Source organism: Hemiscyllium ocellatum, chromosome 45, assembly GCF_020745735.1.
Source record: "Hemiscyllium ocellatum isolate sHemOce1 chromosome 45, sHemOce1.pat.X.cur, whole genome shotgun sequence".
NCBI lineage: Eukaryota > Metazoa > Chordata > Chondrichthyes > Orectolobiformes > Hemiscylliidae > Hemiscyllium > Hemiscyllium ocellatum.
The window spans coordinates 23,534,639-23,553,188 of NC_083445.1; the positions used below are offsets into that span (position 1 = coordinate 23,534,639).

The 18,550-nt window shown below is 43.7% G+C and overlaps 2 protein-coding genes across 2 annotated transcripts in view; one reads left to right on the forward strand and one right to left on the reverse strand.

Annotated features, from left to right (window-relative positions):
• Nucleotides 1-4,192, reverse strand: part of atp13a1 (ATPase 13A1) — a 156,269-nt gene extending 152,077 nt beyond the window's left edge. Inside the window, exon 1 of the mRNA XM_060854958.1 lies at nt 3,767-4,192. Coding sequence (XP_060710941.1) covers nt 3,767-4,150 — 384 coding nt within the window. The 5' untranslated portion in view covers nt 4,151-4,192. The remainder of the gene's footprint in view (nt 1-3,766) is intronic.
• LOC132835882 (coiled-coil-helix-coiled-coil-helix domain-containing protein 5) lies at nt 3,938-17,694 on the forward strand. Its single transcript, XM_060854979.1, has 3 exons — nt 3,938-4,557; nt 6,464-6,604; nt 17,490-17,694. Coding segments are annotated over exons 1-3 (348 nt in total). The 5' UTR covers nt 3,938-4,555.
• Nucleotides 17,695-18,550: the final 856 nt, after the last annotated feature.

Genomic DNA, 18,550 nt, shown 5'->3' on the forward strand with positions numbered 1-18,550 from the left:
CTATCAACAAAGTAAAACCTGACCTCAGCTTAAAACAAAGATTCAAAGCAGGACCTCATCCTTAAAGTGCATTGGCTAACCTCAGGTGTCACCTCGTGTACATTGATAAAATCTTTAACTATCTAGGGACAAAGATGAAAGGAATCTGGATTTTTCATTTTAATCATCATTCTATCTCCTAACTGATTAAAGGATTCAACAAGGGCAACTAGTTTAAAGGTAACATTTTGCTTATTAAAACTGTATCGAATACTTCTCTATCATTCTACACCAGAGGAAAAAGCTGAGCTCCCAAAGCTTGCAATTTCAAATAAACCTGTAACCTGACATAATTTGATTTTTGACTTGGTTTGTCACTGTCCAACTAAAGCATCTCCACATCCTAGTTAAAGTGGTCTGACTTGTGAATATTTAGTGGAAAACCACTGGCTGTGACCTCACCAGCCTGTGCTAGGATCTTGACCTCGCCAGGCTGGTGGCTTCTCTCGGCTGTTTTGAGAAAAAGCTTTTGTTATTTGTATGCCTACTCTCCTATATCAATTTAAACACTTGAGGTCTCCAATAAAGGCAATACTTTTCTTACATATTGTGGTTTTAAATTTAATAGTGGGCTGATAAATTACTGACGCATTCTTCTAATTCTGCTTCTGTGCATGCCCAAATACCAAATGTATTGTTACCATGTAACTGTCTCACCAAATTAGTGAGAATGAAAAAGAACCCACTGAAGACAAAAGCGTTGTCCCAAATACCAATTTTTTTTTAAAAAGGAGTAGGGGATCACAGCAGATTTTAAGAGCAAGACAGTACATGAAGAGAGAAAACCATTAGCATTAGCTAACGTAGAAGCCAGGAAAGAAAACTGGGTATCAGTGGTGAGTAGAAACAGGATCCTGAGCGCAGAAGCTGGGTCTCATGGACAAGATGAGCTCAATCAAGGCATGAAGGAGATAGGAGAGAAAAAAAATGCAAATTCAGTATGAGGGGCCATTGGAAGACACCCTACAAGAAGCTTGGCTCAGTGAATTAGGAAGAAAAGTGGCAAAAGCAGCTGAATAATTGTGTTCATGAGTTCAGGAGCAAAACAAGCTAAAAGCTTCCCAAACCTATTTGAGATAAGGATGGAAGAGACGGGGAAAGGGATTTAAGACAGCTTTGTATTCTACTTACCTGCACATCCACTAATATCATTTATTGTATCCGTTGCTCCCGATGCGGTCTCCTCTACATTGGGGAGACTGAGCGCCTCCTAGCAGAGCGCTTTAGGGATCATCTCCGAGACACCCGCACCAATCAACCACACCGCCCCGTAGCCCAACATTTCAACTCCCCCTCCCACTCTGCCGAGGACATGGAGGTCCTGGGCCTCCTTCACCGATGCTCCCTCTCCACCAGACGCCTGGAGGAAGAAGGCCTCATCTTCCGCCTCGGAGCACTTTGCAAGGGCATCAATGTGGACTTCAACAGCTTCCTCATTTCCCCATCCCCCACCTCACCCTAGTTTCAAACTTCCAGCTCAGCACTGTCCCCATGACTTGTCTGACCTGCCTAGCCCCTTTTCCAACCATCCACTCCACCCTCTCCTCCCTGACCTATCACCTTCATCTCCTCCCCCACTCACCCATTGTACTGTATGCTACTCTCTCCCCATCCCCATCCCCACCCTCCCCTAGCTTATCTCTCCACGCATCAGGCTCACTGCCTTTATTCCTGATGAATGGCTTTTGCCCAAAACATCAATTTCGCTGCTCGCTGGATGCTGCCTGAACTGTTGTGCTCTTCCAGCACCACTGATCCAGAATCTGGTTTCCAGCATCTGCAGTCATTGTTTTTACCTTGTATTCTACTATAGTCCAGGAACAATTAACACTTTTTCCACAGAGGAGAGCTGGACCTGAGAATTTTATGTGGTCCAATGTGATCTGGCAATGAATGACTAAACCAGTTGTCCACCCTATTCATTCAAGTGGACAAACCATTGGTCACTTCCAGATATTCCCCAACGAAGCGTAAGCGTTTACCCCAAACCTCTGTTTTCTATCCAGTAAATTCTCTATATGCATATGACACAACATTTGGAAGAATTGTAAACTAAGAGGATGATACTGCAGAATTCCAGAAGGACACTGACAATTTGGCAGAGTAGACAGAGAAGGATTTTAATGCTGAAAAGTGTAAGGTAGAAAGACATTGAAATGTAATATAATATAGGATGTACAATTCTGAAGGAGGTGCAGGAGCAGTAGGATGAATGCACAGGTATTGAAAGTAGCAAAGTAAGTCAACAGTAAAGGAGAAAGTGAGGACTGTAGATGTTGAGATCAGAGCTGAAAAATGTGTTGCTGGAAAAGTGCAGCAGGTCAGGCAGTGTCCAAGGAGCAGGAGAATCGACGTTTCGGGCATAAGCCCTTCACATCCAAGAAGTAGGACAATTAACCTACTGCGAATCCTCTTGCAAGGATGCCTTCCTTGAAGAAGCTCTCTTCCTCCTCATTCCTGAAGAAGGGCTTATGCCCGAAATGTCAATTCTCCAGCTCCCTGGATGCTGCCTAACCTGCTGCGCTTTTCCAGCAACACATTTTTCAAGTCAACAGTAAATAAAACATATTGAATCCTTAGCTTTATTAATGGAGCATAACGTACCAGAGGAATGGGGTGAAGTTGGGCTTGTGTAAAACACTTGTTCTTCCTCAGTTGGAGTATTGTGTACACTTCTGAACATAACATAGGATGGATGTGAATTAATTTGAAGGTGCAGAAGCGGTTTACAAGATTGGTTTCAGGTATGAGAAACTTCAATACTGAGGACAGATTGAAGAAGTTGGGCCTGTTTACTTTGAAGAAAAGATGATGATAGAGGTTTTAAAAATTATATCTGGATTAAGTATATAAGGAGAAACTGTCCCCATTCAAGAAAGGAACAGGAACATGAGGGCATAGATTGAAAGTGATCTAAGACTGTTTCTCTCCACCACCCCAACCCAGTGGGTATTTGTTGTATGGAATGCATTGCATAGAACTGTGGAAGAGTCAGGTTCAATTAAAGCATTCAAGTGTGTATTGGATAATGCTTTAGATAAAAACGACACCCAAGAAAGTATAGGGGAGAAGCAAAAGATTAGCATTAGGTAATGTTGCTCATTTAACAAGCAGGATGGCCTCCTTCAAAACCATAATACTTCCTTGATTCCTATTGCTACCTTTCTTTTCATATGACATCTGGATATTTACATTATGCTTCTTGCAAAGTATATTCTCTACATCTAAAAATATATACTGTATGTCCTGAATGAGCCCTGCAGTCACTTTATAAAGTGAAATGATAAAATTGATTGAATACATAACACCACGTACATCTGAGTCACATACAAAACCCCAGTAATGTATAAGACAGGCTGCTCCAGCTCTCCCTATTAGGGTTAGCCTGATCTCAAACACCCACATCACAAGTCCAAACCCCACCATAATTCTGATCCTATCCACATCCTTGTCTGTGTCAAAAAGCGTGGCACTAGAAAAAGCACAACAGGTCATACAGCATCCGGGGAGCAGGAGAGTCAATATTTCAGGCAGTAGCCCTTCATCGTTCCCCCCCCCCCCCACCTGTTCCTGGGCCATTCCCCTCGCACCATATCCTCACCCTATACCATGGCATCATTGGCAGAATGCGATCCCTCCCCCCGCCCGATCCCGGTGCCAGTCTCCCAACACCCACCCACCCACCCTCAGGGACCCTGGACGCGCCCCTGCGGGACCGCGCTCTCACCTTGGTGCACGTCAGCAGGCAGTGGACGTGCACGGACCAGTGTCCGGAGAGCACGGTGAGGACGTGCGCGATACCTAGCGCGGCCAGGGAGACCAGGCCAGCCTCCAGGTACTGGCTGGTGCCGTAGTGGCACACCCACAGGTAGAGCCAGGCGGCGTACAGCGCCGCGAACGGGCCCAGGGTGCCGTAGAGGAGCAGCGGCCGGCGACGGTACAGCGAGACGCTGTGCACCAGCTCCTCGGAGAAGGCGGCCGGCTTGGTCGGTGGGGGAGGCTCCGGTGCTGGCTCAGGCTCCGGCTTTGCCTCTGGTACCGGCTCAGGCTCCGGTTCCGGCTCCGACATGGCCGTAGGCCCGACACGGTGACGCCGCAGAGCAACCGGCATCGCTGGCCACGTGACCCCGGCCTGGCAACAGCCACTTCCGGTACCCTTTAGCCCTTAGCAACAGCCACTTCCTGCCATTGAGTTGGCCCCTCTTCCCGTCCTATCATTAACCAGGTCTAAACCGCATAATTTCCCCTCCCCCTTGCACAGTATAACGGGCGATTAGTCTACTCCTCCTGTCTTACTCAGTTAGCCGCTCCCCCTCACGCCGTCGTCAAGGTATTTGATTTGGACCCGCTGAGAAGACATCCGCCTCTCCCCGCATTGTCATTGGTTCCTCATTGCCGTATCAGAAGGCGGCCTGGGGTGACGGGCAGTCACTTCGTTCAATCAGGTGCGAGGCCGGCTCGGCCTCCTCCCCATGTGACCTCGTGGAGCGACCCCCCCTTCCAGACTCCGGGCACCATGTGAGTGAAGGCCAGGGGCTCGGAGACAGGGCCAAGGACAGTTAGAGCGGTCGGAGGAGCATTGTCAGGCCTTCCCGGCGAGAGAGGGAAACCTCTAAGAGTTAGGAAGAGGACACTAGGAGGGTGGGGGGAGAGAGTAGGAGGACACCGGGGAAGCTCTGCGTATGCGTTCGTTAATCAATGTTCTAATTCACAGTGTGAGCCTCTCATGGAACATCTTGCTTTGTTCCCAGTACATAATCATAGAGATGTACAGCACGGAAACAGACCCTTTGGTCCAACCCGTGCACGCCAACCATATATACCAACCCAATCTAGTTCCATTTGGCCCATATCCCTTTAAAGTCTTCCTAATCATATATCCATCCAGATGCCTTTGATATGAAGCAATTGTACCAGCCTCCACCACTTTGGCAGGTCATACCATGCTTGCACCACCCTCTGCATGAAAAAAGTTGTCCCTTGTCCTTTGGACAGTGGAAGGCACGTGAGGGAGAAATGAGAGCTGTCGATCATTGTTGTATGACTGATCTCCATGAGATGGTACTGAAAAGTTGCATATTCCTTAGCTTTGTGTATATCCTTCTATCCTCCACATAAAGAAAGAGCAGTGGCCCATTGAGCATGTTCCTCCATTCAACTAGATCATGTGGCTCACACTATTTTCCTGCACTATCCCCATATCCCTTGACATCCTTAATATCAGGAAACTCTTCAATGTCAGTCCTGAATATATTATGTGAATAAGTCCATTAAGCCCTCTGGGCAGAGAATTCCAAAGAGTCACCTTTGTCTGAATGAAAGAATTCCTCCTGTCCTCACCTCTCTCACACACACACACACACACACTTGCCTTCAAATCAGTCTCTGCAGCTGGTACCTGCCACTGGTGCTGGAGAATCTCTGCAGAAGGTGGCAATGCTAGTGGGAAATGGCCTGGCAAGGAATGGTGAGGCAAGAATTAGGGCTCCCACTTTATTGGAAATTCAGAAATGTACATTGAAGGCTTGTGTAACCAACTGGAATGTGTGTAGTGTTGTGGATTCCAGTGTTACTGAGACTTTGCAGGACCTGATGACTTCAGTACTGCCAGTCTTTGTGCTGTTGCCGTTATCTCTCCAGCAGGCTGGACGAGATAGCTCAATGTCTCCAAGCTGGGATTCCAGCAGCAGGAGCACAGAGCCATCAGGCTGCCATCATATTTCCACACATCAGCTCTCTCACCTCAGCTTTCCTAGGACTCAGCCAAGCTCTTGGATAAAAGAAAAGTGGATAATAAGGTTTAAACCTTTTCTGAACTATATCCTCCTTTTGTCGTTGAGAATTGTCTGCTGTAACAAGATGACAATGGTTTCAGTGCTTCTGTAATCAACTCTAGGTGACTATAGCTGTCCCTGTACTTAGAAATCTGATTACAATTTAGAGTGGATGTCCGAACAAGCTCACCTAAAGGAAACCAATCGCTGTAACTCAACAGAGCCAGTAGTTTTGAAATGATGTTAGCATCACTAATGATCGTCATTAAGGGAGATTTTATAGTTGGACTGTTAGTGACCATCAGAGAATCCTAGCTAATAGGTGCCAGGAATGTGTTTTTAAGTTAATTGGATGTATTATACTGTGGGGTGGAACTCTTACCTGAGACTCTGTGACAGTTTAAGCTGCATTCCATTGCAGTACTGTGACTATGAATAAAAAATGCTCCAGGTGCTTGTTAAGATACTAAAATTTTAAGTTACCTTTTCAGCTCATTATTCTTTCTCTTTGAAAAAAAATTCATATTTTTGTTATTACAAACTCTCAGTCTCCAATGATGCTGGAAAAGTTTTCTTCCTCATATAAATGTACATAGTTTTCCCAGCCTCTCTCCCTTGTGCTTTTCTGAGGTATTTTGTTTTACTGGCAGGCAAGCAGCATTTGAGATCACCACACGCTACTGTTCAAAGGAAATGGAGGCGTACGGGCAATGTGTGGCTTCTAACCCGTCCACGTGGCAGGTGGACTGTCACCAGCTGAAAACCAGTGTTGCGCAGTGCACGTCATCGCAGTGAGTTTGTTGGGGAGCGGGGGATCATCACCTGAACACTGCTGAATTGAGGCTGTGGAATGCAGCCAAGTACTCCATGGGTAGCACGCTCACCTCTAAGTCAGAAGGCTGTTGATTCAAGTCTAATTGCAGAGGCTAGGATATGATATTTAAGCTAATTGTTCCAATGTACACTTGGAGTGCTTTCTTATTAGGTGACACATTAAATTCAAGCCCTCCTTCCCCCTCAGACAGATGGAAAAGCTGTCTGTTCGACAATTCTTACCTCACATCAGTGCTTCACCTCAGAACATCCTACGATGGTGAAAGGCACATTATACTAGACAAAAAGACTTTTAAGTACAATCAAAATCTTTGCACAATTATTGTTTCGTCTCTAAATATCAAACTTTTCCAGCTCCTTGTTCTATACCACTCAACTAGTCTCACTGGTTGGCTTACAAATCCCCTGACTCATCCCTTTAGAAGTTTAAAATACTCAGTTTTGATTTGGCGAACTGAATTGTTCGAAGAACATAAAAGCCATTGATTATTGCCTTTAATAAAATGGAGACTTTCTTTTGAATTTTTTACAGCCTTATCAACCCAAGGTCCTGCCTCGAATATCAAATATGCACATTTTTCCCCAATTCTTCTGCTGTTCTCAGCTTACTTCCAATTTGCAATATAATTAATGCTGCTAAACAAATTGCATCACATCAGACTTACTGAGGTTGAATTCCAACTGCCATTAGTGTTGTCCAACAGATAAGCACCTCTCACAGTACATCACTCTGTCAGTATATTGCAACAGTTATATCATGCTTTTTTTTAAGCTTGTTCTACCCTCAGCTTATCAATACTCTTTGTTCTTTGCTCTTCCAAAGAATTGACTGAATTAATTTGGTAAGATCTACAAATGTCACCAACACTCCTCCTTATCCTGTAATCTAAATCATCCATAAACAAACATGGCCACAGCACTGAACCCTGTGGGATGGCGCTTACCTCCCCTTAAATCAATATGCCTTTCCTTTCGCTCAAAACTTATCTCAACTTTTCTGCATCAGTTGTAACAGCATTACAGATTAACATCTGTGCACCTTCCAACATTTTTTCTCAATGTGATGTGATGAACAATGTGGTGATGATCAGATAATCTGCACTTGTGTTTGGAGGATAGATGTTCGCTAGAACACTACCAATAGAATCCCTACAGTGTGGAAGCAGGCCATTCAGCCCACACTGACCTTCCAAAGATCATCCCATTCAGACCCACCCCATCCCTTTAATCCTGCATTTCCCACAGCTAATCCACCTATCCTGCACATTCCTGCACACTGTGGGCAATTTAGCATAGTCAGTCCACCTAACTTGAACATCTTTGGACTGTGGGAGAAGCCCAAAGAAAACCAAAATAGACATGAGGAGAATGGGCAAATTCCACACAGGCAGTCGCCTGAGGTTGGAACCGAACCTGAGTCCCTGACGCTGTGAGGCAGCAGTGCTAAACACTGAGCCACCATGATGCTCCTGCTCTTTGAAAAATAGTGCCATTCATCTACCTGAACAGACAGATATGGCCTCTCTTTGATGTCTTAGCTGAAAGAGGACACCTCTGAGAGTACTACACTCCTGCAGTACTACACTGGAGTGTCAGCCTTGATTTTTATGTGCTCCATGCCTGGGGGGAGACTTGAACCAGGACATTATGGTCCAGGTGCCAGAGTTCCAGCTTTACTAGGACGGTTTGGCTGGAGGCATAGCCAGTCCTGGAGCCTAAATCTTCAGTACTACTGCTAGAGTATTGTCAGAGGCTTTGCAGCAACCAGTGTTTCAGCCATTTCCCCTGATGTTATATGGAGTGAATCAAGTTAGCTGAAGACTGGCATCTATGATGCTGGAACTGCAGGAGAAGGCCCAGGGGGCTCATTCAGGATTTCACAGTGAAAGTGATTGCTCATTTTCAATCTTGTCTTTTGTACTTAGTATGCTCCCCAATCATTGAGAATAGGAATGTTATGAATACTTCTCTGGTTAGTCATTTCGATTTGCTCCATTACATCCGTAATTTTTTAAATTCATTCATGGGATGAGGGTCCCACTGGCACGCCATCCCTAATTACCCATAAGGCAGCTAAGAGTCAACTACATTGCTATAGGTCTGGAGTCACATGTAGGATGGTAGATTCCTTGCCAAAAGGACATTAGTGAACCAGATAAACTTTTCCAACAATTTGCAATGGAGTTAAACTGTTACTTCCAGATTTTACTGCGTTCCAATTATACCATCTGTTGTGGTGGGGATTCAAACCTGGGTCCCTAGAACATTACCTAGGTCTCTGGATTAATACTCCAGTGATAATACCACTAGGCCATTGCCTCCCACAATATAAGGTGTGTCTAATCTTGTGTTGTAGTTTAATCAGGTTGAGACCTCATTGTTAGTTTGTCTGTGTGTTGCCCCTGGCATGATGTCCAACATTATTGTTTGAACCAGGATAAGTCCGCTATAGAATCATAGAGTCCTGCAGCACAGAGACAGGCCCTTTGTCCAAACTGGTGCGAGCCGACCAAAACGATTTTTTTGGATTTGCAGTAAAGCCCAACATTCAACACTAAATTTTCCGTGCAAGTAATTCATAGCCTTTCAGGACTCAACATTGAGTTTGACAACTTCAGCCATGAACACTGTCCTCCATTTTGATTACCTTATCCTTTCCCCACCCCACCTATGTTTTGTTTGCTTGGTTTGTTCTTAGCAAAGCTAACCTATCTTTTTACAATCCTTTAACTCCTTTTTTTTTCATTGTGATCACTCCCTTACTTCTGTTAGCATTCACTTTGACTTTTGTTCATGGCACCCTCACCATCTATTCTATTTGTTTCTCCTTCTCCTTTGACAACATAAACAACAATTTTTGGCCCTGGTCAGTTCTGAAGAAGTGCCATGGGACTCAAAATACTAGATTCCCTCTTTACAGTTTCTGCCAGACCTGCTGAATTACTCCATATTTTCTATTTTTATTACTGTACCTTACCGCCTGAGGTCTCTGGCAGAGCGGTTTGAGCATTCAAGAAGAATACTTCTCCTGTTGTGAAAGGCTTCAGATATAATTCCAAGGAATTTTTACATGCTCATGATCAGTATCTTGATGATATGATTGAATAAGGGATATACTGGGTCAAGAGATTACAGATTGTGGTCAAATACAGTTCTGCTCAGTGTGTCTTGCGGATCCCCAGTTTCAGGCTGCTAGATCTGTTTTGGATCTGCCACATTTAGCATGATGATAATGTTTCATGGCTCAGGGATATTCTCAGTGTGGAGACAATTTGTTTTCACAAAGCCTTAGAATTGGTCATTCCTATCAAAGCTATCATATACGAATGAGTCTGCACCTTGTTAGATGTTTTCAAGGGGGAGAGGGCCCAGCAGGAGGTCATAGGAAGGGAAAAGGATGAGATTGTGAAGGGAGAATATCGAAAGTTAGGTAGGAATTTAAAAAGGAGGTCCTTGAGAGTAGTAATATCTGGATTACTTCCGGTGTTATGAGCTAGTGAGGGTAGGAATAGGAGGATATAGCAGATAAATGCATGGCTGGTGTATGGGAGAAGGATTCACATTTTTGGATCATTGGAATCTTTTCTGGGGTAGAAGTGACCTGTACAAGAAGGATGGATTGCACCTAAATTGGAAGGGGACTGATATACTGGCAGGGAGATTTGCTACAGCTGCTCGGGAGGATTTAAACTAGTACGGTTGGGGGGTGGAACCTAGGGAGATGGTGAGAAAAGAGATCAATCTAAGACTGGCACAGTTGAGAAAAGAAGCGAGTCAAACAGTCAGGGCAAGCAGGGACAAAACAGAGAACAAGATAGGACTGATAAATTAAATGCATTTATTTCAATGCAAGAAGCCTAACAGGGAAGGCAGATGAACTCAGGGCATGGTTAGGAACATGGGACTGGGATATCATAGCAATCAGAGGAACATGGTTCAGGGATGAACGGGACAGGCAATTTAATGTTCCAGGTTACAAATGCTACAGAAAGGGAGGCAAGAGAGGAAGGGGAATGGCATTTTTGATAAGGGATAGCATTAAAGCTGTACTGAGAGAGGATATTCCCGGAAATATATCCAGGAAAGTTATTTGAGTGGAACTGAGAAATAAGAAAGGGATGATCACTTTATCGGGATTGTATTATAGACCCCCTTATAGTCAGAGGGAAATGGAGAAACAAATTTGTAAGGCGATCTCAATTATCTGTAAGAATAATAGGGTGGTTATGGAAGGGGATTTTAACTTTTCAAACATAGATTGGGACTGCCATAGTGTTAAGGGTTTAGATAGAGAGGAATTTGTTAAATGTGTACAAGACAATTTTCTGATTCAGTATGTGGGTGTACCTACTAGAGAAGGTGCAAAACCTAATCTACTCTTGGGAAATAAGGCAGGGCAAGTGACTGAGGTGTCAGTGGGAGAGCACTTTGGGGCCAGCGACCATAATTCTATTAGTTTTAAAATAGTGATGGAAAAGGATAGACCAGATCTAAAAGGTGAAGTTCTACATTGGAGGAAGGCTGATTTTGACGGTATTAGAACATAGAACATAGAAAAATACAGCGTAGTACAGGGCCTTTGGCCCTCGATGTTGAGCCGACCCAAGCCCACCTAACCTACACTGGTCCACTATCCTCCATATGCCTATCCAATGCCCGTTTAAATGCCCATAAAGACGGAGAGTCCACCATTGCTACTGGCAGGGCATTCCATGAACTCACGACTTGCTGAGTAAAGAATCTACCCCTAACATCTGTCCTATACCTACCTCCCCTTAGTTTAAAGCTATGCCCCCTCATAATAGCTGACTCCATATGTGGAAAAAGGTTTAGGCAAGAACTTTCAAAAGCTGACTGGGAGCAGATATTTGCAGATAAAGGAGCGGCTGGAAAATGGGAAGCCTTCAGAAATTAGATAACGAGAGTCCAGAGAAAGCATATTCCTGAAAAGGAAGGCTGGTACATATAAGGAATGCTGGATGACTAAAAGAATTGAGGGTTTGGTTTAGTAAAAGAAGGAAGCATGTGTCAGGTATAGACAGGATAGGTCGAGTGAATACTTAGAAGAGTATAAAGGCAGGAGGAGTATACTTAAGATGGAAGTCAGGAGGGCAAAAAGGGGACATGAGATAGCTTTGGTAAATAGGGTTAAGGAGAATCCAAAGGGCTTTTACAAACGCATTAAGGACAAAAGGGTAACTAGGGAGGGATTGGGCACCTCAAAGATTAGCAAGACTGCCTTTTACGGAGCCGCAGGATATGGAGGAGATACAAGATTCAACTATTTTGCGTCAGTATTTACTGTGGAAAAGGACATGGAAGGAATAGAATGTAGAGAAATAGGTGGTGACATCTTAAAAATGTCCATATTACTGGGGAGGAAGTGCTAGATGTCTTGAAATGCATAAAAATGGATAAATCTCCAGGACCTGATCAGGTGTACTCTAGAACTCTGTGGGAAGCTAGGGAAGTTATTGCTGGGCCCCTTGCTGAGATATTTCTATCATTAATAGTCACAGGTGAGGTGCCAGAAGACTGGAGGTTGGCTAACGTGGTGCCACTATTTAAGAAAGTTGGTAAGGACAAGCCAGGGAACTATAGACCAGTGAGCCTGACGTCGTTGGTGGGCAAGTTGTTGGCGGAATCCTGAGGGACAGGATGTACATGCATTTGGAAAAGTAAGGACTGATTCGGGATAGTCAACATGGCTTTGTGCATGGGAGATCATGTCTCACAAACTTGATTGAGTTTTTTGAGGAAGTAACAAAGAAGATTGATGAGGGCAGAGGAATAGATGCGTTCGACAAGGTTCCCCATAGGAGACTGGTGAGCAAGGCTAGATCTCATGGAATAAAGGGAGAACTAGCCATTTGGATACAGAACTAGCTTAAAGGTAGAAGGCAGAGGATGGTGTTGGATGGTTGTTTTTTTCAGACTGGACACCTGTGACCATTGGAGTGCCACAAGGATCGGTGCTGGGTCCACTACTTTTCGCATTTATATAAATGATTTGGATGTAAGCGTAAGAGGTATAGTTAGTAAGTTTGCAGATGACACCAAAATTGGAGGTGTAGTGGACAGCGAAGAAAGTTGCCTCTGATTACAACAGGATCTTGATCAGGTGGGCCAATGGGCTGAGAAGTGGCAGATGGAGTTTAATGTAAATAAATGTGAGGTTCTGCACTTTGGGAAAACAAATCTTAGCAGGCTTTATACACTTAATGGCTGTAAGAGCACCTTCCAAGTTTGTGACCTCTGCCACCTGCAAGAACAAGGGCAGATGTTTCACAGGGACTCCATAGCTTTCAAGTTCCTTTCCAAGTGTCTCATCACTCCTCCTTGGATAAGTATCATTGATTCTTCATTGTTGGGTCAAAATCCAGTGCAATGGTCCATAAGGTGCCTCAGCATCACCTTCTTGCAAGCAAGTTAGGATGGACAACAAATGTTGGCCTTGATGGTGAGAGCCAGGTACCATGAATGAATAAAAAAGAACAGGAAACCACGAGGATCTAATATTTGCAACATGTGCAACAGAAGCATCAAAGGTTTCGTTTGTAGTTCTGTTTAATGCAGGGAAATTCAGGATTACAGAGTTGGGGTGGGTCTGCATGGGATGCACTTTGGAAATGTGATTTGTGAAACATTGGAGAGGTTGGTCATCACATTTAAGGGGAGACTGCAAAAGTCCACAAGGGGAAAATAGAAGAAAAGCTTATGGTAGTAGGATGAAATGAAACAGTGTGGACAGAAGCTGAAACACCAGCTTAGACCAATTTATGGACATAGCTGGGCAATTTTATACATAGTCAGGTAGATCCTGGTGTTGTAGTATGCTGAACAGCTTGGCTTGAAGTGCAGCTGTTTCTGGAGTACAAGTCCTCAGTACCATTGTTGGAATGGGTGATTAGTGTTGGCAGTATTTAGTGTCATCTGCCATTTTTTGGTATCGTGCGGAGTGAATTTAATTGGCTGAAGACTGATATCTGATGAGCTGGGGACACCAGAAGGAGGCCAAGTTGAGTTTCATTTAGCAGTTCCGGCTGAAGATAAATACAAAATATTCAACTATGTCCTTTTCCCCTGGGGTGCTGACTTCCCCCATTGTTGGCTTCTCTTTCACAAAGCCATGTTGACTCTGCCTGTTGCACTAAAGGTTTCCAAGTACCCTGCTGTAATTTCCTTAAAAGCTTCTAGCATTATCTTTCAGACGGATACTGGGCTACCTGGCCTGTACTTACCTGCTTTGAGTTGTCATCTGACATTCCAGAATCAAGAGTGTTCTGGAAAATTACATCCAATGCTATCCCTGAAGCCACTTCGTTCAGGACCCGAGATGAAGTCTGACAGGCACTGACTAGTCAACCTGTAATTGTAGTATTTTCCTTGGTATTTGGGGTTGAAAATTCACCTTGTACTTTGGAGCTAGTGCACAATTACTGCATATCCCCGTTTTTGTTTTTGAAATATAGAAATGCAGGAGTAGGTCAGTCACCCTTCACATCTGCTGTGCTATTCAACATGATCAAGGCTTGATGGTTCAATTCAGTCCCCTGGTCCCACTTTGTCCTCATAACATTTGATCCCTTTAGTCCTACGAACAAAATGCAACTCCTTGAAAACGTTCAATGTTTTGATCTCAACCACTTTCAGGGGCAGAAAATTCCACAGGCTCACCATTCTCTCCTTATCCCAGCTCTAAATGGTCTATACCATACCGTGCGATCATGATTTAGTATTTCTTGCACTTCCCAAAGATGTTGCTGCCCTTTTTTCCCTATAGTTTTTCTGTAAATTGTTTTCTTTCTATTTTGGGCCAGCTTGTATACTACATATGTGTCCTCCTTGTGGATCTTGCTTAGTTATTATTCATTGCTTAGAGTTCCATTATTATTCTTTCACATGTCAAGACACGATTTAGAGGAGCCAGTGTTGGACTAGGGTGGACAAAGTTAAAAATTACACAACATCAGGTTATGGTCCAACTAGCTTTAAAAGCACTGCTTCTTCATCAGGTGGTTGTCTGTCATGTAATGACTGTCACCTAAGAATTTGCTGTTGGGTTTAATTAATAAAAAGGCCTTTTTTAGGGAGGTGCCAATGTGTAGAGAGTTTCAATCTCCGCCAGTTCTTAGATTCTCAACTTTTCTAGGCCAAGTAGTTCAACACCATCCAGGGCAAGCAGTCTACGTGTTTGTCATCCTGTCCAACACCTACAATATTCATTCACACCATCATGCAGCAGCTCATTCCTTTGACACCTTCTTCCAAGCCTGTGATCTCGAACGTTGGGAAGAACAAAGGCCACAGGAGCATGGGAGCAAGTTGCCCACCATCCTGACTTGAAACTCCCTTCCTTTACAGGACTGTGGGTGTTCCTACACCATATGGACTGCAGCGGTCCACAAAGGCTGCTTACCACCATCTTAGAGGCAATTGAAAGTGGGCAATAACTACCAAATTCAATGAATGATAATGAGCATGAATAATTTTTAAAAAGATTTAAATAAACCAGGAAGCACTTCTTTCATACATTAGTGGTGTAAAGATGGAATTTCTTCCTCCAGAAAGCTGTGGGCACTGGGGCAAATGAATTATTCAATGAGATTGATAGATTCTCATTGGGTTGTGTATTAAAGAGTTGGTTGGTTAGTGTGAACTGCAGGACAGCCTGGTTCAATTCCTGTACAGGCAGTTCTTCTATAATGTGTGTTTCATCAGCGGGAATTGGCTATAAAGTGCTTGATGAAGTTGTGTACATAACACGAACAATCTGCTGAGTGGCTATAGCTGGTTTTCCATGGCAGTTTCCCATTGCATGATTTTCTGTAGCGTGAGATTGCAGAGGAACACAATTGTCATGTTATAGCAGAATGATCTGTACCAGCTGACCGATAACATAAGCTGCATTAGCAATCATCTTACAGCCAGGACACAATGTGACGAGAGAGAATAATATTAAGCAAGAGAGAGTGAGCTCAATAAATTGATTTGAGTTCAAAAAGGCTTGTGTACAAATTCAGCAGGTAATAAGGAAGGCATATTGGCCTTTATTGTAAAGTGGATGGGGTATAAAAACATGGATGTCACAACTGGAATCCTGTGAGCAATTTTGGTCTCCAAATCAAAGGAAAATTATACAGGCATTGGAGGCAGTCCAGAGAAGGTTCAGTCAGAGGCCCTGAGATTGGAGGGACTGCCTTATGAGGAGAAGTGGAGCGGATTAGGTGTCTACTCATTGGTGTTTAGAAGAATGAAAGGTCATCTTATTGAAACATGGAAGATTCTTAGTGGATTGTATGGTAGATGCAGAAGGGTTGTTTTTCCATCATGAGAGAGTCTAGAATCAGAGGGCTGAAGGTGGATCAGTGGTTAGCACTGCTGCCTGACAGCACCAGGGACCCGGGTTCAATCCTAGCCTCGAGCTAGTCTGTAGAGAGTTTGCACATTCTCCCCGTGTCTGCATGGGTTTCCTGTGGGTGTTCCGGTTTCCTCCCACAGTCCAAAGATGTGAAGGTTAGATGAGTTGGCCATTGCTAAATTGCACATAGTGTTCAGGAATGTTTAGGTTAAGAATCAGTCAGGGGAGAATAAGGTAATAGGGGTAGGGGAATGGGTCTGGCTGGGACACTCTTTGGAATGTCAGTGTGGACTTGTTGGGACAAATGGCCTGTTTCCACACGAGGGATTCTATGAGGTGAGATAATCTCAGAGTAAGGGGTTGGACTTTTAAACAGAGATGAGGAATTTGTTCTCTAGGACAGTAGTGAATCTGTGGAATTATTTTTGGTAAAAGCTGAGTCATTAAGTATATTCAAAGCTGATGGACTGATTTTTAATCAGTCAGGGAATTGAGGGTTATGGGGAAATTCAGGGAATGAATTGAGAATGACTAGATCAGCCATGGTTGCATTGAACGACAGAGCAGACTCAATGGACTGAATGGCTTGTTTCTGCTCTTGCATCGATGTCCTCATACGGCATCTCGACCTGTTGCTATAAGCTTACCTTCAATCTAGTATATACAGTCAGGATTTTACAGAGTCACAAAATGCAAAAAATTACTTTCACACTGAGGGATTTACAAGCAATCATCTGCCCTCTTTCAGATGGCTTGGGCTTGGGGATATATCAAAGAAGCAGGCCTGTCTGTATTCACTTAAAGGCTGGATGTTCCACAGAAGCTAACTACCACCCTTCGAGTGAACACTGGCAACAGTCTCAGAACAGAATAGGTGAAAGTCTGGGAACCAATTTCTTGATGGACTTTGTGCTTTGAGGCAGCACGGGTTGGTGACAGGACATTGGCTGGAGAATTGGGGGAAACACCTTAGAGAGCAAGAATCCAACAATATATGCACAGATGGCAACAGGAGGTAGAATTTAGCAGGCGTTCTATAGAATTTTTATTAGATTAGATTACTTACAGTGAGGAAACAGGCCTGTCGGCCCAACAAGTCCACACCGACCTGCTGAAGCGCAACCCATTTTATTGGGTTTTAAAATGGAAATGAGCAGGGAGAGATCTATGTTACCCCATTTGCTGCAAATTACAAGGCTAATGAAAACAAAACTGACTGAGGCAACACTAGGAAAACCATTGTTTACCCAGAGGGGAAGGCAGTAAATTCTTTGAACAAAATGAAACTGGTAAGTTGATAAATAATGACTTGAGACATCTATTGGTGTGACAGACCACTGTGACTTTGTGAAGGGCTCTAATATTCCTGAGGTATTCCAGAGATGATTCCATCTAATGGTTATACCTGGTCAGACCTCCACAAAATTGAAGCTGCCTCCTGCGATGAGATGTCAGAACTGACCTGTTGTTTCCTCTTACAGCCCAGTCATTCAGAAGATCCGTGCTGAATGTGCAGAGCCCTTCCTGGCTTTTGAACAGTGTTTGAAGCAGAATCAATCTTCTGTCGTGAATTGCACGGACCATGTCAATGAGTTCCTGGCCTGTGCAGAGAAGGTCAAAATGCCAGCTTTAGGTAAAAAAAATTCTCTAATTCAAAGATTTAACAAATCTGTCAAAGCTCAGTAAATACAATGATGCAGTCTATTACTGCACATGTGTAACAAACACAATTTAAATTATCTTTGCATCAAATCTTTTCCACTCTTTCATCTTCTAATCAGAAGTTTACACTCCACTGCGGTGCTTGGGAATTCTTCATTGTCGGAGGTATCATCTTTTGGGTAGAGACACCATTGTAACAACTTGGTGAATTTGAAATTACAGTTCTTCAGGATGGCCATACAAACATTCAACTAAATTAGGCCACAAAACTCTTTGAGACTTCTCCTCTGTTTAATAATATCACAGCTCATTTGATTCCAGCATTGAGTCCACATTTCTGCTTACCCCAAATAATCTTTCACCCCTTTTTCTGACCAAGAATCTTATACAACTGTGCCTTTAAAAATTCAAAGGTTCTGCCTCCACTTAGAGTCATAGAGTCATGGAAACAGATCCTTCAGTCCAACTAGTCCATGCCAAACATAATTCCAAACTAGTCCCACCTTCCTGCTCTGGCCCATATTCCTCGAAAGCTTTTCTAGTCACATACTCAGCTAAGTGCCTTTTAAAATTGTAACTGTGCCCACATCCACCACTTCCTCAGAAAGTACATTCCATATGCAAACCACCCTCTGCGTTTAAAAAAAATTCCACCTCATGTTCATTTTTTAAATCTCTCCCTTCTCACCTTAAAAGTATTCCCCTGGTCTTGAAATCCCCCATTCTAGGGAAGAAACATCTACCATTGACCTATCTATAACCCTCTGAGGTCGCTACTAAACCCAGTAATAAAAGTCCAAGCCTATCCAACCTTTCTTTATAACTCAAATCTCCTGTACCCAGCAGCATCCTGATACGGAGGGAGGGAGGGGGAGCTCGA